Source organism: Pipistrellus hanaki, assembly GCF_964339955.1.
Source record: "Pipistrellus hanaki genome assembly, chromosome: 7".
Lineage (NCBI taxonomy): Eukaryota > Metazoa > Chordata > Mammalia > Chiroptera > Vespertilionidae > Pipistrellus > Pipistrellus hanaki.
In genome coordinates, this window is record NC_140509.1 from 52,264,968 (window position 1) to 52,288,833 (window position 23,866).

Genomic DNA, 23,866 nt, shown 5'->3' on the forward strand with positions numbered 1-23,866 from the left:
GGGAGAGATGGGTCATCAGAAACAATGAAAAGAGTAAGGCTGCCTCCTGACAGTAGCTTAGAGCTATGGTCAGCAAACTGTGGCTCTCAAGCCACATGCAGCTCTTTGGCCCCTTGAGTGTGGCTCTTCCACAAAATACCACGGCCTGTGGGAGTCTATTTTGAAGAAGTGGTATTAGAAGAAGTTTAAGTTTAAAAAAATTTGGCTCTCAAAAGACATTTCAATTGTTGTACTGTTGCTATTTGGCTCTGCTGACTAATGAGTTTGCCAACCACTGGCTTAGAGACTTGTCCAAGGTCAGAAAGACCTGTCCAATGCAGGAAAGCAGAGACATCTGCGAAAGAGGAGCTGAGTCATGAGACACCAACTAGGGCACAAAGGGAAGTCCCCGGTGAACCTGATTACAACAGCCAAAGGGAGGAGGGCGGCAGCAAGCCAGAGAATCCTATCCACTCACACACTCCACTCCCGCCCACGAGCGCCTCAGACCGCACCCATAGCACCGCTCCACACCCTCCTGACCTCAAACCCAGCAGCTATGTTCTCACCCAGGACGCCTGCTTCAGGGTCTGCGAGAGGCTGTGATACATTCCTCCCATCACAGACTTTCAGCGCTGAAAAGCCCCGGAGGAAACAAGGCTTGCAGGGATGAGGTGACCTGCCCAAGGCCACCAGGTAGGAGCAGAATAAAATTCTCCTGGTTTCTGCTGCAGTGCACACCATCCCTGTAACACGGGCTCTCCATTCTGAGATACTGCTAAATGCGTTCATGAAACACCAGATTCAAAATGATGATCCTAAAGGCAACTGCTTGAAAAATAGAAGTAACCATTACAACACATGTATTTGGAGCATAGTTATATAAAAGACGACTGCTTTTCTCCAGGATGTGGGTCACTAAATAAAGGCTGAGAGGAAACTGTCTGCTTCGTTTCCATCCCATGTCCTGACTGTTCATCGGTACACCGATCGTGGGAGACGCTGGTCTAGACCACGGGTCTTCAAACTACGGCCCGCGGGCCACATGCAGCCCCCAGGGGAGTCTGATCCTGCCCGCCAGGTTTTTTGGGCAGTGAGCGCAGCCAAGGTGTTACAGTAGGGATTAGTAGTTCATATAGTCCGGCCCTCCAGCTCTCTGAGGGACCGTGATCTGGCCCCCACTTTAAAAAGTTTGAGGACCCCTGGTCTAGACAGTCAAGAGCACACCAGCCTCTTGCACCCCCCGGCTTTATCACACTTCTTTGTCAGGTATAAGAAACTCCCACATCAATATTCTTTTCCCCTTGATTTAGATTTTTCTGACCTGGTCCTGAATCATCAATTTAGGATGGGCCTCAGGCTTCTGAGGGCTCATACCTACAGAGCTATAGTGTTCGTGTTGAAATGACAGAGGGGTCCCCTTATGCAGCAAGAAGGTCCTCTCAGCTCAGCACGATCACACACAGCAGGGCGAGGAAGGATGGGGATGCTAGCCTTCGTCAGCCTGACCTGCCTAAGCCTTATAGACTTTGTTCTCACTATTCACCGATTAGGGTCCCGATCCAATATGAAGTCCCTCAGGTCCCACTTTGTTCCAGTAGCATTTTTAAAAAAATATATATTTTATTGATTTTTCACAGAGAGGAAGAGAGAGGGATAGAGAGTTAGAGACATCAATAAAAGAAACATCGATCAGCTGCCTCCTGCACACCCTCTACTGAGGATGTGCCCACAACCAAGGCACATGCCCTTGACTAGAATTGAACTTGGGATCCTTCAGTCTGCAGGCTGACGCTCTATCCATTGAATCAAACTGGTTTCGGCGCTGTACCATTTTTTAAAAAAAAAACAAGTTCACTTATTGCTTCTGTTTGGTGAAGACCCATCTCTGCACTTACTGCTGATCTTTAAACAGTCACTGCTGTTGTTTTGTGTGACCTCTTCCTCTGAGCAGAGTCACAGAGCACATGGGTGTTAAGAAGATACAGAGACCTGGCATACCCAGCAGGCAGATCCAGCCATGGACGTGCATGGAAACCACCCGGGCAGGTATCCTCTTTTGTCCATGCAATAGGACCGATCACTGCTTCTCAAGGGTGTGGCAATAATTTCATTAGTCAAGTTATGTAGAGTGAACATCTACTGAATGAGTGGTAGGAGGATCACTGAACTACTTACATGCGCTTTTCTTTTCAGTTGCCTAGCTAGTAGAATGGAATATGCAGATGTTAAATGTTATTTAAAAAAATAAAACAGGAAGATATCTAAAGGATACCTTTTCTTGGTATAAAAACAAGTAAACAATCTACACAAAGAGCACAGCTGTGTAAAACAGGAAAACACACACTCGCTACAGTCTCACCTGCATATGAAAGGAAAATGTTTAGAAGGATACTCTCCTCACCTCTGAGTAGGATTCTGAGTTTCACAACGTTCATGTTCCACCTCACGTTATTCTGTACTTATACATGTTTTTACCATAAGCATGTATAGCTTTTAGTATTAAGACTTTTATGTTGTGACTGCTGATAAAAGGTATATCATCAACTCCATTATTAGGAATAATTTTGAATGCCAATATTTTAAACAAAAAGACTATCCCCTCAAAGGACTTCTTCCATGCATAAAGGTCATCACGAAACAAGGATGTTGACATATACCATCCATGGGACATGGTCTTTTTGGGTAAAATTTCACAATAGTACAATACCTCAGCTCCACCCATCCATTTAGGCTCATCAGGAAACTCAGCACACAAAATATCTTCTGACTGATCAGTCCCCAAGACATGGTAGCAGAGCTTCTGGTGAAGATTGGTGGACGTCTCTGTGCCTGGAAGAGTTAACAATGCAGGCTGAAACGCATTGTGCAATTTTAGGAGAATCTATTCCACCCACACTGTTCTAGGCTAGACTCAAAATCACATATCTGGCTGTAGGATATAAGGTTATTACCTAAAAGTTCATCGTTTTTCTACATACCAGCAATGAACAAATGGAATTTCAAACTAAAAACGCAATACCACTTACATGAGTACCCCCAAATGGAATATCTAGGTATAAGTCTAACAAAATATGTATGAGATCTATAGGAGGAAAACTATAAAAACTTTGATGAAAGAAATCAAAGAAGAGCTAAAATAAATGGGGGAGATACTTCATGTTCATAGTCAGGAAGACTCAATATTGTCAAGATGTCAATTCTTCTCAACTTGACCTTCGATTCAATCCAATCCCAGTCAAAATCCCAGCAAGTTATTCAAAGTTATCTTGTGGATATTGACAAACTGATTCTAAAGTTTATGTGGGGAAGCAAAAACAAAACAACAGCCAACAAGATACTGGAGGACTGACATTATCTGACTTCAAGACTTACTGTAAGTAATCAAGACATTGGTGCCACTGGCAAAAACAGAAAAACGGATCAATGGAATAGAGTAGATAGCCCAGAAACAGACCCATATAATACAGCCAACTGATCTTTGCTAAAGGAGCAACGGTTATACAACAGAGAAAAGATTTTTTTTTTTTTTTTTTTTAAACAGTGGCTATCCACATGTAAAACAATCTAGACACAGACCAGACACACTTCACAAGCATGGACTCAAAATGGGTCACAGCCCTAACTATATATGCAAAACTATAAATATCCTAGAAGACAACACAAGAGAAAACCTAAGTGGTCTTGGGTTTGGTGGTGACTTTTTGGATACAGCACCAAAGACACAATTCATGAAAGAAAGAACTGAGAAGCTGAATTTCATTCAAATTAAAGTCATCTCATTGGTGAGAGATACTGTCAAGGAAATGAAAAGACAAGCCACAAACTGGGAGAAAAATATTTGCAAAAAACATATCTGATAAAGGACTATTATCCCAAATATACCCAAAGAATTACTAAAACTCAACAATGAGGAAACAAACCCCCTGATTAAAAAATGGGCCGAAGATCTTGACGGAAGAGATGGCAAGTAAGCATATGCAAAAATGTTCCACATCACAGGTCATCAAGAAAATGCAAATGAAGTCATCAGAATGGCCACAACCAAGAACATGGATGACACCAAATGCTGATGAGGATGTGGAGCAACAGGAACTCCATTCACCGCTGGTGGAAATGCAACATGGCACAGCCACTTTGCAAGACGAGTTTGGCAGTTTCTTCCTAGCCTAAACAAACTTCTACCATGTGATGCAATAATTACACTCCTTGGTATTTACCCAAAGGAGTTGAAAACTTATTTATGTTGATGCAAAAACCTGCACTCAAATGTTTAGAACTGCTTTACTCATAATCGCCAAAAATTAGAAGTAACCAAGATGTTTTAGGTGAGTGCATAAATAAACCATGCTACATCTAGACAACAGAATATTATTAAGCACTAAAAAGAAATAAACTATCAAGCTGTGGAAAGATACGGAGCAATCTTAAATGCACATGACTAAGTGAAAGAAGCCAATCTGAAAAGGGCAGATAGTCGCTATCAACTAAAGGCATTCTGGAAAAGGCGAAGCTAAGGAGACAGTATGATCAATGGTTGCCAGGGGTTAGGAGAGAGGGAGAGAGGGAGGGAGGATAAAGTGGTGGAACAGAGGATTATCAGGGCAGTGGAACTACCCAGGTATAATGGCACAATGGTGTATACATATCGTTGCACATTTGTGTGAACCAATGGAATGTACAACATAAACTGAAGTCTAATGTAAGTGACCGATTTGGGGTGATCATGATGTGCCCATGTAGGCTCATCAACTGTACCCCTGTGCTGGACGTGCTGATAATAGGGGAGGCTATGCATGTGGGGGTGGGGGTGGAGATGGGGGGAGGCGGGTGCACAGAGGATATATGGGAAATCTCTATATCTTGTGCTCAATTTTGCTGTGAACCTAAAATGGCTCTAAAAGTGAACTATTAAAAAAAAAAAGTTAAGAATCAGTTGAGTATCATCTGGAAGTAATTCACACATATCTGCTGATTTTTGAGGCGGCTGTAAGACTGAATTATTTTTATTTTATTCTGAAAATGTGCCAAGCTTTCAGAACAATGAAAAAAAGTACCATGACACACAGTGCAATATCCAGATCTTGTATCACAGAAATGTACACTTGAAATCTCTATGGATCCTCTTACCCAATGTCACCCCAGTAAATTTAATGGAAAAACCACCACCACCCTAGAGCACTTGGTGATTTTCCAAAGGCTTCTGGGAACACTGGTAAGAAGTGCGCAGTCAGAACGGCTCAGCTTTTACTGCGAGGGCCTCCAGCACTCACCCAAAGTGGCTGCTGAGGTTCTCTGGACAAGAGGGCAGCAACTGAGCCGGGAGGTACCGGCTTTCTTAGGTCAATCGCAATTGCTATAGTTGCCACTGAAAGCAGAGGATAACTGGAAATTTTCATGTTTTTCCCAAATTAACTTAATAAGCATTGTTCTCTAACAATAAATGGCCAGTTATATGTTTTTTTGATCTCCAAGAACTTGGAAATAGCCAACAATTTCTAACCCACTGGCACTCTCAGTACAGACACAGAGGTCTTTCTTTAGCCAACATCTTTGATTTTAAAACCTCTTAGCTCCTCTTGCAGATCCCTGGTGAATTCAGAGAAAGGTACTGAGTAGCATCATCAAAGGCAGCAGACGGTAAACACAGCCAAAAGATGGAAAGTGTTACAGCCTTATTCCCAGTTCAACTGGGAGGGGGCGTGGGGAGACAGAGAGGAGAGCATAACTAAAGATAACGAAGATATAGGTCATGGTAAAGGGGCAACATGTGCGGCAGAAAGCACTGGCCAGGCCCAGGATCTAAAAAAGGTACCCGAGACTCTGCATCCCAGCTCCACAGCTCTAACAAAGGGATTGTAATACCTACCATTGCTGAAACCGATATGGCTCAGTGTATAGAGCGTCAGCCTGCCGACTGAAGGGTCCCAGGTTCGATTCTGGACAAGGGCACGTACCTTGGTTGCGGGCACATCCCCAGGAGGGGGTGTGCAAGTGGCAGCTGATCAACGATTCTCTCTCATCGATATTTCTAACTCTCTATCCCTCTCTCTTCCTCTTTGTAAAAAAAAATCAATAAAATATATTTTGAAAACAACAACAACAACAATAAAACACCCGTCAAGACCAGCCCAGAAACACGAGAATGCTATACCTCCAGTGGAATATGGAGTGGCATAAAGTCGCTGATAAGGTGCAGGACCCGTCCTGCCTGGGAAGATGAGGAGTAGGGGGGGAAAGAAAGAGGGACCCCTGGACACTACAGGATCTTTGTAGAGAAGAACAGATGTGCATGGGAAGTTAACAAGGAGAAAAGTGTCAAGATAAATGCAATCTACAGGGGACTGTAACTGCTGATCGGGGGAAGAGATCAATGATGATTGCAGCAGAAAAATTTTATAATCACTCAACATCCTTAAATAAGCTGGTTTTATGAAAAAAATCCATCTTCTCCATGATCCCCCTGGGACGTAGAACACATCTGTGAAAGGCTGCTTGCAGGAATGGCCTCAATTTTTCACAGTTCCCAGGACCTGCTTGAATAGGGGATGGTAAACAGAATGCAGAAAAGTGACAGCAGCAAGCCCAGGCATCTAAGAAGTTGTGCCTTCAGCTCTCCCTCTTGGAATCCTGCTGAACTTCATGGGAACTAGCCTGCTGGAGGATGAGAGACCACGTGGAGCAGAGCCGAGACCCCAGACATGTAAAAGCCAAGCCAACTGACCTGCAGCTGACCACAGACAGATACGTGATGGAACTCAGCTAAGCCCAGAACTGCCTGGACAACCCACAGACTCAAGCAAAATAAATGGTCGTTATTCTAAACCACTGAGGTTTGGGGTGACCTGTTATACAACAAAGTTACCTGGTATATAACATTTTTCGAGGAACCCTGGCTCTAGACCAAGCATGTCAAACTCAAAGGCTCACACGGGCCAAACAAACAAGGTTTAAGTCTATGTGGGCCACAACTAAACAAAAGCTTCAATTTTCATAAAAACATAAGTTTATTTTGATAGGCATGCTAAATACAAAGGGCTGAAATAAATGAGTAATTGTTAACATAAAATAATAAACATTTTAATAAAAACTAAATATTTTTTCTTGAACATTAACTTACCAGGCACTAAATAACTGCACAAATTAATAAGTGTAACACAAATGAACCTATTTTTTTCTTGTTCTCCGAAAGCAAAATATTTCCTGTTATGCACACCAAACAAGTCAGTCCAAGACTAACTGTTGGGAGCCATCAGAGTGGAGACAAGGAACTCAGTCTTAAGGAAATAGAATTAAGTTCCTTCTAGAAGAAGTTATGCGATGCCCTGAGGGTTTGGCCAGAGGCTAAAGATTAACCTGCTGCTTAGCATCTCTGCAACTTCCCCTTCCTGATCCTCCCCCATAGCTAGCCCAGCCTTGGAATGTTACACCTTGGAATGTTATGCAGCCCTGGCAGTTAGCCAATCCTGTGTTGCCAGATACCTTACCACCTTGTCACTCAGTGCCTAAACCAATTATACACTGCCAAAGACCCCTCTGCGTAGGCAACCCTGCCCCCCTTTGTTCCTGCTGTATATATACTGCCATTTCAAAAAATAAAGTTGGAGGCTTGATCAGAACCTTGTCTTGCCTCCGTTCTTCGTGTTCCTTGTTTGTTTCATTCTCTTAGGTGGTTCCTGCGAACCCCCGTTGTTGCCCTGCGGGTCGGGGCAACTAACGATGTGGCAATTGGCTGCTAAAATACTTGTTGCTAATAATAGAGAGAAATGGTGCACCTGCACATAACGCACTTAAGGGAAATGAATGCAACACGATTATAGTTATCAGTCATTGGTAAATGTTGTAGTTCGTTATTAATAACTACAGGCCCAGTGCATGAAGTTGGGCATGGGTGGGGTCCCTCAGCCAGGCCAGCGGTTGGGGCTGACCAGCCAGGGGGAGGGGCTGCGGGAGGTTGGCTGCCCTGATCAGGGCCATCAGGCCACCCGGCTGGGGTAGAGGCTGTGGGACATTGGCCGGTCAGCTGGGGGAAGAAGCCATGAGAGGTTGGCTGTGGGAGCACACTGACCAATGGGGGGCAGATCCTGTGTTGAGCATCTGCCTCCTGGTGGTTAGTGCATATCATAGCGACTGGTTGACTAGTCCTTCGATCACTTAGGCTCTTATATTCATTGAATGTCAACTAAAACAACCAAATTCACGATCGACAATGACAGATTGAAACACACGTGTGGGATTGGTGCCAGCGAGAGCTTCACATGTAACATTTGAGAGGCAATGTTTATTTTTAAATTGTCAGTGCGCATCATTATGTACTGGCCAGTTGGTTGGACATACAGTCGGTCACTTAGCCTTTTATATATATATATAGATAATGTATAAATTAAGTTACAGAATTTTTATTAAAATGTTTCTTACATACCGATACATACCAAAATATTCTCTGTGGGCCGAGAGTCTGACATGCTTGCTCTAGACCAAACTTTTAGAGACTAGTTTTTCTTTTAAAGTTATGGGAGTCACACTTCTATTTCATAAAAAAAAACAAAAACGGTGCCTTCACCTGAAGTCTTAACGTACCGTCACTTTTTCCATCTTGCTGGGGGTAAGAGTTGTAGAACATTCCCTTCCCATCATGGGTCCAGGCCATACAGCTGAACTTGACTCTTTCAAGCACATCTGGAAGCTCTTTGGCACCATCGACTTTCATGAACTTGATTGTCACCCAGTCGGAGCCACTGGCACTCAGACCATAAGCAAAATATTCACCGTCTTCACTGAACGCATAGCCTATGGAACACAGGAGAAATCAAACAGTGACGGGGACACGATGCCTGGCCCTGCTCGCTGCCCTGCCCTGTCCCACAAGGCTGCCGTACACGGAGGCAGAATGTGGCTGCGAGGAACTCTGAGGGCCATGCCCATGTCTTACAGGCATTTGCCTGATGACCGTAAGCAAGTCTTCCTTTCTTCATCTGTAAAATGAAGTGTTGGATTCTATGTCCACTAAGACGTTTCCATTTTTCAATTTCTCTCAGTTGAAAGCAGAGCTCATCGGGGACTTTCAGCACCTTTTATTTACACTCTAACGGGAACAAGGAAGGAGTAAGGAAACTGCCTTTGGAGTAATGACTGAATTAGGACACACACCATGAAACAGAACTAAACTGGGGTCATTGGGTAATTTTTAGAATGGATCCCAAACCATCTGAGATCCTTCTTTACAACTGAGCACTACTGGTACTGGAGGATTATCGTCCATACCATGCGAACACCACCAGCCCAGGCAAAGGAGGCCTGCGAGGAAGATCTCACATGGCCCACATTCCAAAAGTGACCATGGAAAAGGAAGAAAAGCAATAAAAGCAACACTATCCATGGACTACTCCACTGTGCCCGATTCTTTAGGGACATGACGGATAGATCATTGTAATTACCATGGAATGTTTGCTGACAAATAGTTGCACATGTATGGCAGCTTTGATTGTTATGAATTATCGTTATGGTACAGCATTTGGTACCAGACACCAACACCAGAAATTTCCAATTTCCTCTTAGGATGTTTGTTGAACTTTACCGGTGGGGTAGGGGGGAGGGAGAGTGGAAATTATTTTAAAGAAACCCAACTATTTTCAGAAGTTTTCTACTAGTTTTACAAGAGACCTCTATTAATGGGAAATATGTCTAAAACTTTAAAAAGCCTACTTATTAATCACTTACAATTTCTATACAATATCCAGGGTCATGTGTATATAATTGCAGAGAATAATCTAGAAGATGATGGGGAGAAAATATTCACTTTTCACTCTATATAACATTGTAATGTTTGAATTAGCTATATGTAATTTAAAAATTTTCAGAAAAATTCCAAATAAAATTTATTTCAAATTATATTTTATTTATTTTTGTTAATCCTCACCCAAAGTAGTTTTTCCATTGATTTCTAGAGAGAGTGGAGGAAGGGGGGAGGAGAGACAGAGAGAGAAACATCGATGTTAGAGAGGCACATCAACTGATTGCCTCCCACATGACCCTGGAACTGAGATGCATGCCCTTGACCAAAATTGAACCCATAAACCTTCAGTCAGTAGGCTGATACTTTACCCACAGAGCCAAACTAGCCAGGGTTCAAATATGTATTTTAAAAATGTATATACTACACCCTAGCTGGTTTGGCTCATGGATAGAGCATGAGCCTGCGGACTGAAGGGTCCCAGGTTCGATTCCAATCAAGGGCACATGCCCAGGTTTCGGGCTCAATCCCTGGTAGGAGGTGTGCAGGAGGCAGCCAACTAATGATTCTCTCTCATCATTGATGTTTCTATCTCTCTCTACCTCTCCCTTCTTCTCTGAAATCAATATAAATATATTTTTTTTAAATGTATATACTAGCGAGACTGGTTTGACTCAATGGATAGAGCGTCGGCTTGGGGACTGAGGGACCCGGGTTCGATTCCGGTCTAGGGCATGTACCTTGGTTGCGGGCATATCCCCAGTAGGGGGTGTGCAAGAGGCAGCTGATCGATGACTCTCCCTCACCGATGTTTCTAGCTCTCTATCTCTCTCCCTTCCTCTCTGTACAAAATCAATAAAATATATTAAAAAATAAATAAATAAAAATAAAAGGAACAGAGGACCTGAATTGACATTAAAAAAAAGAAAAAAAAAAAAGGAAATGGAAGCAGAGTTCATAAGCTCGTGAGGACTGGAAGTGAAGTCAACCTCCAACATCTTGGCATAATTGTGGGTGTCTGTTGCCTCATGTATTGATCAAGCTACCTTCTGACTCTGAGATTCTCTGGGGCGGTGGTCCTAATTTGTACCCACTCTATGCTTGTGGGGAATTCAAATGTGTCTGAGCTGAGTGAGGGGTAGGGAGCACTTGAGGAATTGGCGTCCTGATGAAAGGAGGTGGAGAGGACAGCTTAAAAAAAAAAATGTATATACTAGCCATAGCTGGTTTTGGTCGTGGATAGAGCATTGACCTGCAGACTGAAGGGTTCCGAGTTCGATTCTGGTCAAGGGCACATGCCTGGGTTCAGGCTTGATCCCCAGTGGGGGGTATGCAGGAGACAGCAATCAATGATTCCTTCTCATCATTGATGTTTCTCTCTCTCTCTCTCTCTCTCTCTTTCTCTCTCATTCCTGTGCTTTTCCCTTCCTCTCTGAAATCAATAAAAATATATATTTTTAAAAATGTATATACTATCAAAAGAATCTGAATGTTTACCACCCATACTATAAATTCCCTAAATATCACTGTCAAAGACTGAAGCCAGGCCCCGTGTTGAATTTTCCTTTCCACCCATCAGGACATGAAGATAGCAACAATTCCATAAAAAAGTTACAGGAATGAACTATCAAAGCGAGAGGTGAGACTGTTATAATGAAGTCTTTCTGTATGAGTTGCAAGATAGACCTTTGTTAAAACTAAATGAATCCTACAATATTTCACAGAACCAGTATATTAATAAGTTCATTCAACTCCAAGTTCCAATTCGTGGAAGAACACTCTTATGAAGCTGGCTGGCATCTTATTACTTTCAATAGCAGTTAGTGAAGAATCATCATTTACACACACAGCCCCTTTGGAGAGGAGGAGAGGAAACCACTGAATGCCTTTATAAAAGGGTCCCTGCACAGATCTGTTTAATTCCCACCTAACTGATTATAGGACGTCAGTGTTCCAACTGCTCAATTCTGTAGGACTGAACCTACAACCGTGCTTTCTTAATAAAACAGAAATTGTTACAGAAGATGAGCCAACTGCACTAAAACACCTGTAATGCTACTAAGATGTGGTTCCCAGAGGATACAGTTATTAAGCCACAGAACCATACACTTCCTGACCCTAGGACTAGTGTTTATGGCACAAACCTGGGGTAATCTTTACGGCCTGTGGAGGAGCGTATCTTCGGGACAGGTTATTTAGGAGACATACAGCAACAGTAGGCTAACCTTACTCAATTAAAAAAATATATTTTATTGATTTTTTACAGAGAGGAAGAGAGGAAGAGAGAGGGATAGAGAATTAGAAACATCATCGATCAGCTGCCTCTTGCACACCCCCTGCCGGGGATGTGCCCGCAACCAAGGTACATGCCCTTGACGGGAATCGAACCTGGGACCTTTCAGTCAGCAGGCCAACCCTCTATCCACTGAGCCAAACCGGTTTCGGCTAAATTTTTAAACTTGCATCTTTAGAGGTCAGGGTACCAAGCTGTCTAATTTTTACTTTTAATTCTAACATACTGACAATGACCTAAATTTTAAAACTCGTAACCAGTCCCCCACCCCCTCAAGGAAAGGGATCTCATAAATACTCCTTATATTTTTGTTGGAAGCATTCTTGGTATAGTTTAAATTTCTTACAGAAGAGGATTGTGTTTCTAATCACAGATGGTTCTCAGGGATATTATGGGAAATGATGAAGATACTTCAGGATCTCAGAAGCCCTCGGCGCTAATTGGAGGCTAGTGACAAGTATTCTCCAGATCTGTTTCATGCCATCGGAAGGACACGTGATCACGCTCTTGTTTTAAATTTACTGTGCAAAAATAGCTCTCCTGACACTGCGTGTGCATCTGTTCTGCAACAGGGTCCACGCTCTGTCTGGTATTTCAGAGGCGAGGTGACTGCTCCAGCACGGAGCTCGGAGTGGGGACCCGGGACTCCCGGGGCCTGGCTGCGGAGCACTCACCTCGAAGGGCCACCGTGCCATCGTCGGAGAGGACGTTGGGGTCTAGGAACACTCTGGCTTCACCCTCTAAGGAATCCTGTACATATAACACTCGCTGGTTCTGCAAACCTGTATTGTAAAAATAGAAATACCTGCGGGACAGAGACAGTCTTTACTTAGCGGTGGAGTTTTCTATTTGTGGAGTAAAACCAAATGCACATAAGCAAAAAAACAAACAACACACACACACACACACACACACACACACACACAGCAGCAAACAGGACATGGGGATTAAGTTGTAGGTCCCACCATTTCCCTGTACCCAGAGTTGATCTGAATTGCTTTAAGTGTCCAAATTCTGCACCTTAACTAAACAGAGACAAAGGCTTTTATTTGCTAAATATCGGGTCTAGTAATAATTAATGTCGTTTTTAAACATTCGTTTAAAATCTTGCTTGGCGTTGACTTGTATTGACATAACCTTCAAACACGTGGTATCTACAGAACGTGTGAAGTGCAATTAACAAGTTTTGCTTGAAAAAGTTTGTGTTTGGTTTGGTTTTTGTTGCAAAACTGGGGCTAAGAAGATGGCGGATGAAGAGCATATTCGGCACTGCATGCTTTACGAGTTCCAATTAGGAAGGAAAGCAAGTGAGGCTGCAAAAAACATCTGTAGTGCTCTTGGTCAAGATGCAGTTAGCGCCAGAAAATGCCAGCGTTGGTTTGAGAAATTTCGCGAGGGAAATTTTTCATTAGATGACAAGAGTGGTCAAGGCCGTGTGTCCAATTTTGATCAAGAAGCTCTTCAAGCTCTTTTGGTGCAAAATCCTCAAATTACCCAACAAGAGCTTGCGACAACTTTAAATTGTTCACAAAAAACAATTTCCAATCAATTGCGTGCACTTGGCAAAGTCCAAAAGTTTGGAAAATGGGTTCCTCATGAGTTGACCGACAACAACCGTAATCAAAGAGTCACAATTTGCAGTTCGCTCCTCTCTCGTCAAAACCGTTTGCCATTTTTAGAGCAAATTGTTACCGGAGATGAAGAATGGGTGCTGTATGTTAATTTGAAAAGGCGGCCTCAATGGTTGGACAAAAATGAGGCTCCGCAGCCCACGCCAAAACCTGACTTGCATGCGAAAAAACTGATGTTGTGTGTTTGGTGGAATTTTAAAGGAATTCTTCATTATGAACTTTTACCATCTAACCAAACCATTACAAGTGCAGTGTATAGTGCCCAATTGGAAAGGTTAGCCCAAGCTTTAAGAGAAAAAGAACCCGCGCTGATTAATCGGAAGGGCGTAATTCTTCACCACGATAACGCACGACCGCATACTGCAAGAATCACTGCTGAAAAACTGCGCCAGTTGGAATGGGAAGTTCTCCCTCAACCTGCATATTCTCCTGATATTGCCCCTTCCGATTACCATTTGTTTCGTTCTTTGCAAAACTTTCTTCTTGGAAAAAAATTTAATAATGAAGAATGCCTCAAAAATGCATTGACCGAATTTTTTGCATCAAAATCACAAGAATTTTACAACAGAGGGATTAAAATGCTTCCTGAGCGTTGGGCACAAGTAGTAGAAAACAATGGCAACTATATTGTTGATTAAATTTTGTTGTATTGTTTAAATAAATTCGATTTTAAAAAGTATTAGAAAACGACATTAATTATTACTAGACCTAATAAAAGGCTGCTGGATCGGGGTCAGCAAACCTTTTCCGTAACGGGCAAGAGTGAAAATATTCCAGGCTTTGTGGCCACACATCTTCGCTGCTACTGCACCACTGTGAGTTGTACGGAAGCCACCGTGGACAATATATAAGTGAATGGATGTGGCTGCGTGCCATTTAAGCCTCGTTTATAAGAGCAGGTGGTGGGCAGGGCTTGGCATGCCGCTCCCCTCCGCTGATCCTTGGGGGAGAGGGGGCACTGAATTATTGATGATGCTTCCAATGAGGCTTAAAAAACCAACTAGAGAATAGGCTTGAGTGTGTGTAAGAAAACAAGAGAAGCACATTATTAGGTTCTACTTCCTGGGCAATTTTCATTTTTGCATAGAAGAAATGCAAATAAGAAAATCTTTTCAAGTAGTACAAACCAAAGATAATTAAATTTTAGAGGCAAACAAATCTCCATTGTTGTTTATGAATCATGCCATCTCATCAATTACCAGCCATAAGAAAACAATAGTTTACAACCCGATTTCGTTGTAGGACATATCTATACTAAATTTCTTTCTCTGCTCTTCTTTTTTGGTGATCATGTTTGTTGTGGTTCAAAATTTATTTTTCATTATAGTGACATCTACTAAATCTCTTAATCCTGATTTAAAAAATCTGGACAATAGACCAAAAGATATTCTCATATTTAAGCATAGAAATGAATCCATTTTAAAATGAATTAATTTGATAAACTGGTAAGTTATTCAGAACTTGTTTTATCACTTAAGAATGCAATCAATTAGAAAAAGTCAAATAAAATTAAGTGAAAGCAACAACCCGTACCGCTTTCCTTTCTTGAAGTGGCAGCTATACTTGGGATAGTCATACAGCTCCGTCATCCTCTCCTTGTACAACCCCCGGATGGGGCACTGCTCGAGGAACGGCACGGTGATCTTGTTCTGGGCCTCCACGAAAGCCTGCAGGAAAGAGGCAAAGGTGTAAAACTTACCATGAGGAATGTTACACTTTAACAACTGGTATCAGAGAGATGCAGCAAGTCCACTTCTGGGACCCGATCCAAAGATACTGAAGAGATATTACCTTACCATAAGCCAAGATATAGAAATGACCTAAGTGTCCACCGATGGATCGAATGGATAAAGAAAACGTGATAAATACCTGTGTACAAGAGAATATTACTCAGCCACAAAAGGGAGGAAATTCTGCCATTTGTGACAACACAGACAGACCTCGAGAGCATTATGCCAAGTGAAATGAGTCAGCAGAGAAAGACAAATACCGTATAATCTCACCTAAAAAAAAAAAACCCACACAAACATTCACAGAGGAGAGATCAGATTTGTGGTTACCAAAGGCAGGGAGATGGAGAGGAAGAGAGAGGGAGGGAATTGGATAAAGGTGGTCAAAGGTACAAACTTCCAGTTATAAAGTAAGTAAGTATCAAGGATGCAATGTCCAATATGATCACTATAGTTAACACTGCTGTATGATATATTTATGAAAAAGTTGTAAGGAGAGTTAATCCTGAGTTCTCATCACACCTTTTTTTTTTTCTTTGTATCGATATCAGTGGATAGATGTTAACAAAACTTAATGTGGTAATCATTTCACAATATATGTGTAAGTCAAGTGATTATGCTGTATACCTTAATGTTACACAGAACTAGGGGCGGGAGTAGGGGTAGACTAAAAATGTAACAGTGAAAGCATGTTTTCCCTCGATAATAAGGAATATTTTACATGGCACAAACTTCGTACCAGGCAAGTATGAACTCATTTGGAACTCATAATCGGAGGTTCTTTAATGAGCCCACCTCTGTGGATAGGGAAACTGAGCCTCAGAGGGGTTACAAAGCTGCCCAGCATCGTGTACTGGCTGAGCAGGCTCCTGTGAATTCATGCTCTGAACAAGCACACTGCGCGGCTGCTCGGGTCACACACGGCCAGCAAACCACACGCACGCTGCGCTGAGGCTCTGGGTGCTGAGTCAGCAGCTGGGGTCCCAAACAACATCAGAGTTAAAGAAATAAGGTTAGGGATACCTGGGCACTACTTTTATCAATTTTCTTTTTGACTTACTTCTAAGACCTTGTCAACTTCATTAATATTTTAAAATATATTTTATTGATTTTTTACAGAGAGGAATTGAGAGGGATAGAGTTAGAAACATCGATGAAGAGAAACATCGATCAACTGCCTCCTGCACACTCCCTACTGGGGATGTGCCCGCAACCAAGGTACATGCCCTTGACCTGAATCAAACCTGCGACCCTTCAGTCTGCAGGCCGACGCTCTATCCACTGAGCCAAACCAGTTAGGGCACTGATATTTTTTAAAATTGGAAAATGAGTGGCATGGAATATCTATAATACATGGTTTAGACATAGAGCAAGTGGTAGCATGCAGGAAGGCAGGGGCCCTGCCAGAATCGTTTTTTTTACAACAACTATCACTTGTAGCCAAGCATATCCTCCCTGTTGATAACTAAGCAGCTAGAAAGTAGCTTTTGATTTTTGCTACAAAATGGATACATTGTTGCAAAACCACTCAAGTGGCAGCATTTTGTAGATTACTAAGCACAAGCAGGAGCATTACCCGATTTCACCGGGAAGGAAAGCCAGACCTACGTGGCAGACATGGCATTGGAGGGGGCCAGTCTCCAATCAAGGTCATGCAGTGAGTTAGTAATAGCTCTGAATTACTTTATTCCAGACATTGTGACGGAAGCTGAACAGTGGCTGGAGCTGACTCCACGTCTGATACGGGACGTGGAGACGAAGCAGAGGGGAGCAGGGGGGCAGCCCAGGTCTCCTCTGATTTTCTCCTGCTGGGGCTGGGCAGGACCGGCACCTTGGGGTGCTGGACCGCCAATGAGGACTTAGTGAGAACCTAGGGTGCTTCAGCACTACTAATCCTGGCGTGGTGAATGGAGGCTGGGATAAGCCTAAGACCGGCTTCAGCGAGAGAAGAAACCACATGGAACGGCTGGTCCCTAAAAGGAGCAGGAATGGCGATTACAAGGGGAGCGAGATGGGGAAAATGGGCACAGTGCACAGTCATGTGTCGTTCCAACAGCTATTTCCCAGGAGGGCCTGGCCCCGCCCTCTGAGGAGGGTGGCCTGCAAACGTCATTTCTCCTCCTCTGATCTGTGTTTGGATGAGGCTGCATCGAGGCCTTCCCCTGGCTGCAGGACAGCCTGGCTCCAGGCAGACCATGGTGAGTCCCAGAGCCACAGACTGCCTGGGTGTGCTCCGTGGAAAAGTGGAACTGTGTTCTCTGATCGTGTCTCAATGCTGCTCTGCTTCTCTCACACGCCTCCTGGCACAATCACAACCGCTGCAACAAGATCCATCACAGGCGAAAGCAGACGTGTGGCTCTTCCCGTTTACAATGTTCACAAAACTGTGAGGCCAGGTGTAACAATGCCACCAAATATCTACGTGACTCTAGGAGTATTACACCCAAATCTGTCACCTCCCACCCACAAGTGCTAGGCAACTCCTTCACACCGAGCAGTATGTAAGGACTGCGCCCTTCCAAGTCAAACACCCAGACGCAAAACCAAGCAGTGTTCACATTCCTTCACATCTGAAGTCTTTGTAACTCGGGCAAATCCTTTTCCTGGAGGTGGTGGGAAACTTTCTGTAAACGGGCTTTGTGAAATCGAGGGCTCCACAGAATGCCAATAAAAATCCTATTGGCATTTTAACCAGGAAAACACCTTCTTGCTCCTTTATAGATCTAATAGTCTGGTTTCTTGGTCTAAAAATTAGGACAAATTTTGGGGAAAGGTTAAAGGAAGAAACCAGGAAGAATGACATGAGGATAAAGAAGCCGACTGGGGAGAACTAAAAGCCCCTTAGTTCCTCAGATGTCTTAGCATCCAAAGGCACACGTCACGACGTTATCAAAAGAACGGAAACCTGAGAGGCCATTAGTGACACCTGCAGCAAAGCCTCTAAAAGGATCAACAGTTCAGATGCTACAGCTGAACACATTTTCCTAAGAAAAGCTGCTCAAAACAAAGAAATCCTGTCCACATATCATTAGAAAGCTTCAAAGCAAAGTTCCCGTTATGCAAGGTGAATAAATTCCGGAGGTCTGCTGTACAATATTGTTGTGCCTGTGGTTAACAATACTGTATTGTACACATACAATTTTAAGAGGGTGGGCCTCATGTAAGTTAATTCTTACCATTAAAGGGGGGGCGGGGGGCAAAGTGCCTCGGCAGAGGGTCATTCTGTATGGGAGCTGGAGACTGCTTTACCCCAACTGCCTTCCTGCCTTCAGCAAGAATTTTTTCAAATTGTCCTCACTTGCCCTGTCTTTCAATCCACAAAATACCTCGAGTCCTTTTACAAGTACAGTTCTTACATATGTAATAAAAAATGATGCATAGTTACTCATCACGCACGCGCACACACACACACACACACACACACTCACTCATCAGCATGACTATATAAAATGGAATTACAAAGATGAATTAAGGATAAAAATAAGTGCTACAGGAAGACAAATGAAGGGACACCACTTCCAAGATAAGGTGGGACAGACTGGGTAGAGGTCATGTTAGGACGACCAGGAGGGAGAAGACCAACTTGGGCACCAGTATCCACCTCCAAATACCAATAAAAGCTAGGGTAGTGCTATCTACATCCCACTACTGCAAATCACAAGTGTGTGTGTGTGTGTGTGTGTGTGTGTGTGTGTGTGAGAGAGAGAGAGAGGGAGAGAGAGAGAGAGAGAGAGAGAGAGAGAGAGAGAGAGGGAGATGTGGTATATGTGAGATGACCTGTTTAAGCAACTACCAGGGGGCTCTGAGGAAGGCAATGTGGGTGTCACAGCATGGCCTGGCAGAACACCAGGATCCACACATCCAGGTGGCCAGAGCGGATGCACACTTGCACCCCCTCTGCTGGAAGTTTAGCAGGATCTGGACGGGCAGGGATAACCCCATAAAAAAAGTCAAAAGGTGGCAAAACTCATCCCTGAGGCTGCAGGACCCAGGGCCAGGAGGGCCAAGCGGCCACACAGAAAACTCGCAGTAAACAGAAAGAGGCAATAGCTTTAGGGAACATGCCTAGAAACTGAGACTATAGATGGAATAATGCATATTATCCTATCTAATAAAAGAGAAACATCAAACTGACCTTACCTCTGCTATGCCCACAAGCCACACCCACCAGCCAATCAGGAGTGAACATGCAAATTAGCCCAACCAAGATAGCAATTAATTTGCATATCCAGACACAGAGTGCCAAGCGCTGCAGAAGGGAGCTAAGCTGTGGAGAAGCAAGTGGGGCGGAGAAGGGACGAAGCAGGTAGGGCTGGGGAGATGGCCACAGGAAGACCTATTCTTGCAGGACTCTTCCTGCAATGGGATTCTAGTAAGACTAATAAGTGGGCTCACTACTTCAAAGAGTAAAGCGTGCCCCTTATTTCCCCGTACTCACTGAATATTTTAAAAAATCAGCAGTCCACCAGACAACAAAGGAATCCTTGAAGCCCAAGCAGCACTGTGGCTGCAATGCCATTAACCTCAACTAAGTGAGGTGCCTTTCTCTCCCTGGCCTCACCCCCCAATCCCCACCCCAACTCATTTCCAAAGAGGAGAAGTACCGAATTCAACCTGTGAAATCTGGAATTCATTGGGCTTGTCTTCTAACTCCAAAACCCGAGAGTGTCTGCTTTCTGAGAACACCTGCTCTCAGGTAAGGGAAGTCCCGGAGCTCCCAGCTGCACACACTGAGCAGACCAGGTGCCTTTCCACCTTCTTGCCTGTCCCCATCCGGGCAAACCAGGCCCCTCACTGGGGCTAGTTACTTACTGTCAACCAAACTTTTGACCTGAGATTCAAATCCAGTTCTCAAATCTAGTCTCTAGCAGGGCGCTCATTCTAAGCTGAAACCTGAGCCCAACGTTCAAACAAAACAATTTTAAAGCAACAGAAGGAAAAAAAATGAGAAAAATAAAGGAGCATAACTTAAAAGTCCTAGAAATAAGTGCTGCTTTTTAAAAAAAGAAAAAAACTCACACATTAGACCAAAGCTCTGGCTAAACTAAGCAAAAAAGGGGAGAGAAGTTAAGGGCAACTCAAAATTAGAGGCAATAAAGAATATAACTAGAAAAGAAGAGTTAAGTTTCTTATAACCTCTGCTAGTAAATTTTAAAATCGCAATGATACCATTTTCTAGGAAATACAAATGACTAAATTGATCCACAAAGAAAGAAGATCTGAACAGAGCAATAACCATGAAAGGAGGTTGGGGAAAAGAGCCCAAAATTGCAATAAAATAATTTTCCTCAGATAGCTCAACAGATGAGGTCTCTCAATTATTCAACAGAAAATCTCCACGCTATCTGAACTGTTCAATAATAAATGCGACGGCAAGCATTTAGTAAGCACTTACTTGTATCTACCACTGAGCTGCATCATTCAAAAACACTATCACTTAATTCTCACCACAATCGCACACGGTTTTCTGCAAATTATAAATCAGAAAACTGAAACCTAGAGAGGTTAAACACCATGACCAAGTCACACATCTAGTAAATTCTAGAGCTAAGACTCAAACCTGTCTTTCTATAGATAAAGCTAATGAGAAAAGCTATTAGTTTCCAACAGTCAGAGCACCAACATTATACAGAAGAGTTCAGGATGTTTATTATGGCATAAGCCTTGGTTTCCCCCAAGAAGAACAATTAAGAGCCACAAACACGGTCACCCCCCCCTCCCCCCCAATTTACAAAGATGCTGTAAACAACAGTGAGGTGTCTACTAAAACTCCAGCTCCTTGAAAGTGGGCCTCATAATAACCAAAGGTGTTATTATCTGGCCCTCATCAGGTCTAAACCTTCTCTAGGGTAGGTTTCCCAAGCGTTCTGGACCTTAAGGATTATCTGGTGAGGTGCCTGGGAAACAGAGATTCCTCTTGAAATGAGATGCTCCAGGAGTAGAGCTGGGAAATGCTTAAGAGCGGCTGGTTAATTTCTAGGACCGAGTGCTTTCTCCCTTCAACATGGCGGAATGGGGTGGTGAGTGGATTGTAGGTACCTAAGTGTGAAGGAAGAACAGAAAAGAGCGAGCCTGGGAGAAGTCAGAGTTATCTCAGTTCTTTTTTTTAAAAAAAATATATTTGATTTATTTATTTATTTTTTTACAGAGAGGAAGGGAGAGGGAGAACTAGAAAAATCGATGAGCGAGAAACATTGACCAGCTGCCTCCTGCACACCCCCTACCGGGGATGTGCCCGAAACCAATGTACATGCCCTTGGCCAGAATCGAACCTGGGACCTTTCAGTCCACAGATTGACGCTCTATCCATTGAGCCAAAGTGGTTTCGGCTCAGTTCTTCGTTAGTTCTTCCCAAAGATACCATACCTGATACCAGCATTTCTCAGAAACGGCTGGTGACTGAAGCCAAAGCTGAACAGCTGCCTACAGGGAAAGTGTCGATGCTAACTGTACACCAGCACTTTAGCATTAAATCGGTGGTTTAGGGTCTGCTTTTCTGAAATGATGGCGAGCCAACAAAGCCAGATGCCTGGCTTCTAGCTAAGACGTGGCTCAGCCTCCTTTCGGCACTGACCTCTGGCAGCTCAAAGGTGAAGTGGCTTGCCCCATCTCCAATCTGGTCCTCCTAGGCTAGCACTGAACTCCATGCTGGCGCCAGCCACATCTGTCTTGCCTGTGACAGTGTATCCCTTCTTTTCTGCCCGCTCTCCCATTTAACTGGATTCTCAGTGGGCACAGAGGCGAATGTGGGGCAGGGGAAGAGAGGGAGGGACCAAGCACACACAGAGAGGTGAGAGGGAAGGAAGCGGGTGGCACTGTGGCATGTGGGGCGGCCAGCATCCACTCTCCTTCCCCGGGGTCCTTCCTCCTTCCTTAGCGGGATGGTAACGCCAGCCGTTGTCCTGCCGGACAGAACACTAAGAGGGTCCTTGTGGCTTCTCCCAAATCTTTTCTTATTCCCGGCAGCACAGCCAAGGAGTGAGCAGTCTTCTGGAGCTTGGGGATCGAAACTCCCTCCTTGGGGCACAGTCACTTGAACAAGAGGCAGAGGGTGCAGTGACCGGAGATCACTCATGCCAGTCGCAGTGCTTGGGGGGAAAGGGGCAGTTCCCGCCCTGCAGCGCTGAAACCATCTGGTTCCCGCCAGCTCCACGCCTGGCCCCTTCATTCTGTCCCAGGAGCTGGCCGCCTGTGCTTGTCTAACTTGCAAATTGCTTATGTGTCTAGCTTTGCCAACGCAAGCTTCTACTGCTTACATGAGAAACCCTGCTGCAGGAGGCAAGAGGAGGAGACAGAAAGAGGAAGAAGAAAGCAGTGCTTAGAAAAAGCTGGCCCGGTTCCAGCAATGCCTGCCCTGGTTAGGACGATTATCTCAGCCACAGATCAAAAGATAAGCTGTTCCCTAAGCACATATTTCAACTGTGGACTTGAGAGAAGTCTGTTTACAAACTATAATAAAGCCAAACATTTCCATGGGTGCTGGTGAGACATTTAAGACCTCAGACGTCTTGAAGATGGAAATAATACGGGGTTAATATATTTACCTAAAGCATTTCCCCGCTTCCACTAGAGAAGGGGTGATGATCCAGGTCCTTAATGAAACCCTAATGGGCGTCTCACAGCCTTGCCAATGGGGTTCAGAAGGCAGTAATTAAAAGTAACGCTACCACACAGCTTTAAGGTACTCCTGGCCTAGTTTAGTCATCATGCCTGGGAACAATGGAACGACACTCAGAAGGCATAAGTCCATTAAAAAAAAAAACAAAACACAAAAAAACAGTATTCAGAATGTTAAGTCTTTTTGTAAAAAACAAAACAAACAACACACACACACATACACACACAAAAACAACCACCAGCACCACCTTAGAATTCAAAAGGAAAATTCTGCTTAGTTTCATGGATGAAAATTAAGTCTTTAAAGTTCAACAGTCTCACGGGGCAATTGGAGGTATGGAGCCTGAAGGTCTGTATCCCAATACATGTAAGCAGGGGGCCCGAGCGGCACTCTTTGTCTGTACAGACCATCGCTGAGTACAGCACAGGAATCTTTACAGGCCTTTGCTCAGCTGGGCATCCTTCACACCTTGGAGCTAGAGGAACTGAGTATGATTACATGCGTTTTACAGATGAAGAAAATGCATCTGGGTATCGTGACTTACTATGCTCACTGAACAAGAACATGAAGGGCTACGATTTGTGTGTTCTGACTTCTGGTCCCTCCAGGAAAACACTCTATTCCTTCACCCTCCCTCCCAACAGAAATACCATCCCAAATGCCTGCAAAGCTCACCGGATGAAGGAGCTATTCGCAAAATGGATAGTCACAGCTTGTCTTAAAGTCTTCAGAGAACATCATACACCAAACCAGCCTTTTATACGTTGACTGAATGTATTCCTCAGTCCCGAGGCTGTATCTGCTGTCTTTGGCTTAGAGACGTTGAACTAGAACTTCACGGTAATGGAAGTCCTGGGAACCAGCTTTCTCCTGCTGGTTCTA

At 43.8% G+C, this 23,866-nt stretch overlaps 1 protein-coding gene across 1 annotated transcript in view; it reads right to left on the minus strand.

Moving 5' to 3' along the window:
* PREP (prolyl endopeptidase) overlaps positions 1 to 23,866 on the minus strand; it is a 103,937-nt gene that overhangs the window by 66,438 nt on the left and 13,633 nt on the right. The window contains exons 3-6 of the mRNA XM_084890532.1: positions 15,170 to 15,303; positions 12,680 to 12,810; positions 8,560 to 8,769; positions 2,690 to 2,811 (exon numbers count right to left, since the gene is read on the minus strand). Coding sequence (XP_084746658.1) covers positions 2,690 to 2,811; positions 8,560 to 8,769; positions 12,680 to 12,810; positions 15,170 to 15,303 — 597 coding nt within the window. The remainder of the gene's footprint in view (positions 1 to 2,689; positions 2,812 to 8,559; positions 8,770 to 12,679; positions 12,811 to 15,169; positions 15,304 to 23,866) is intronic.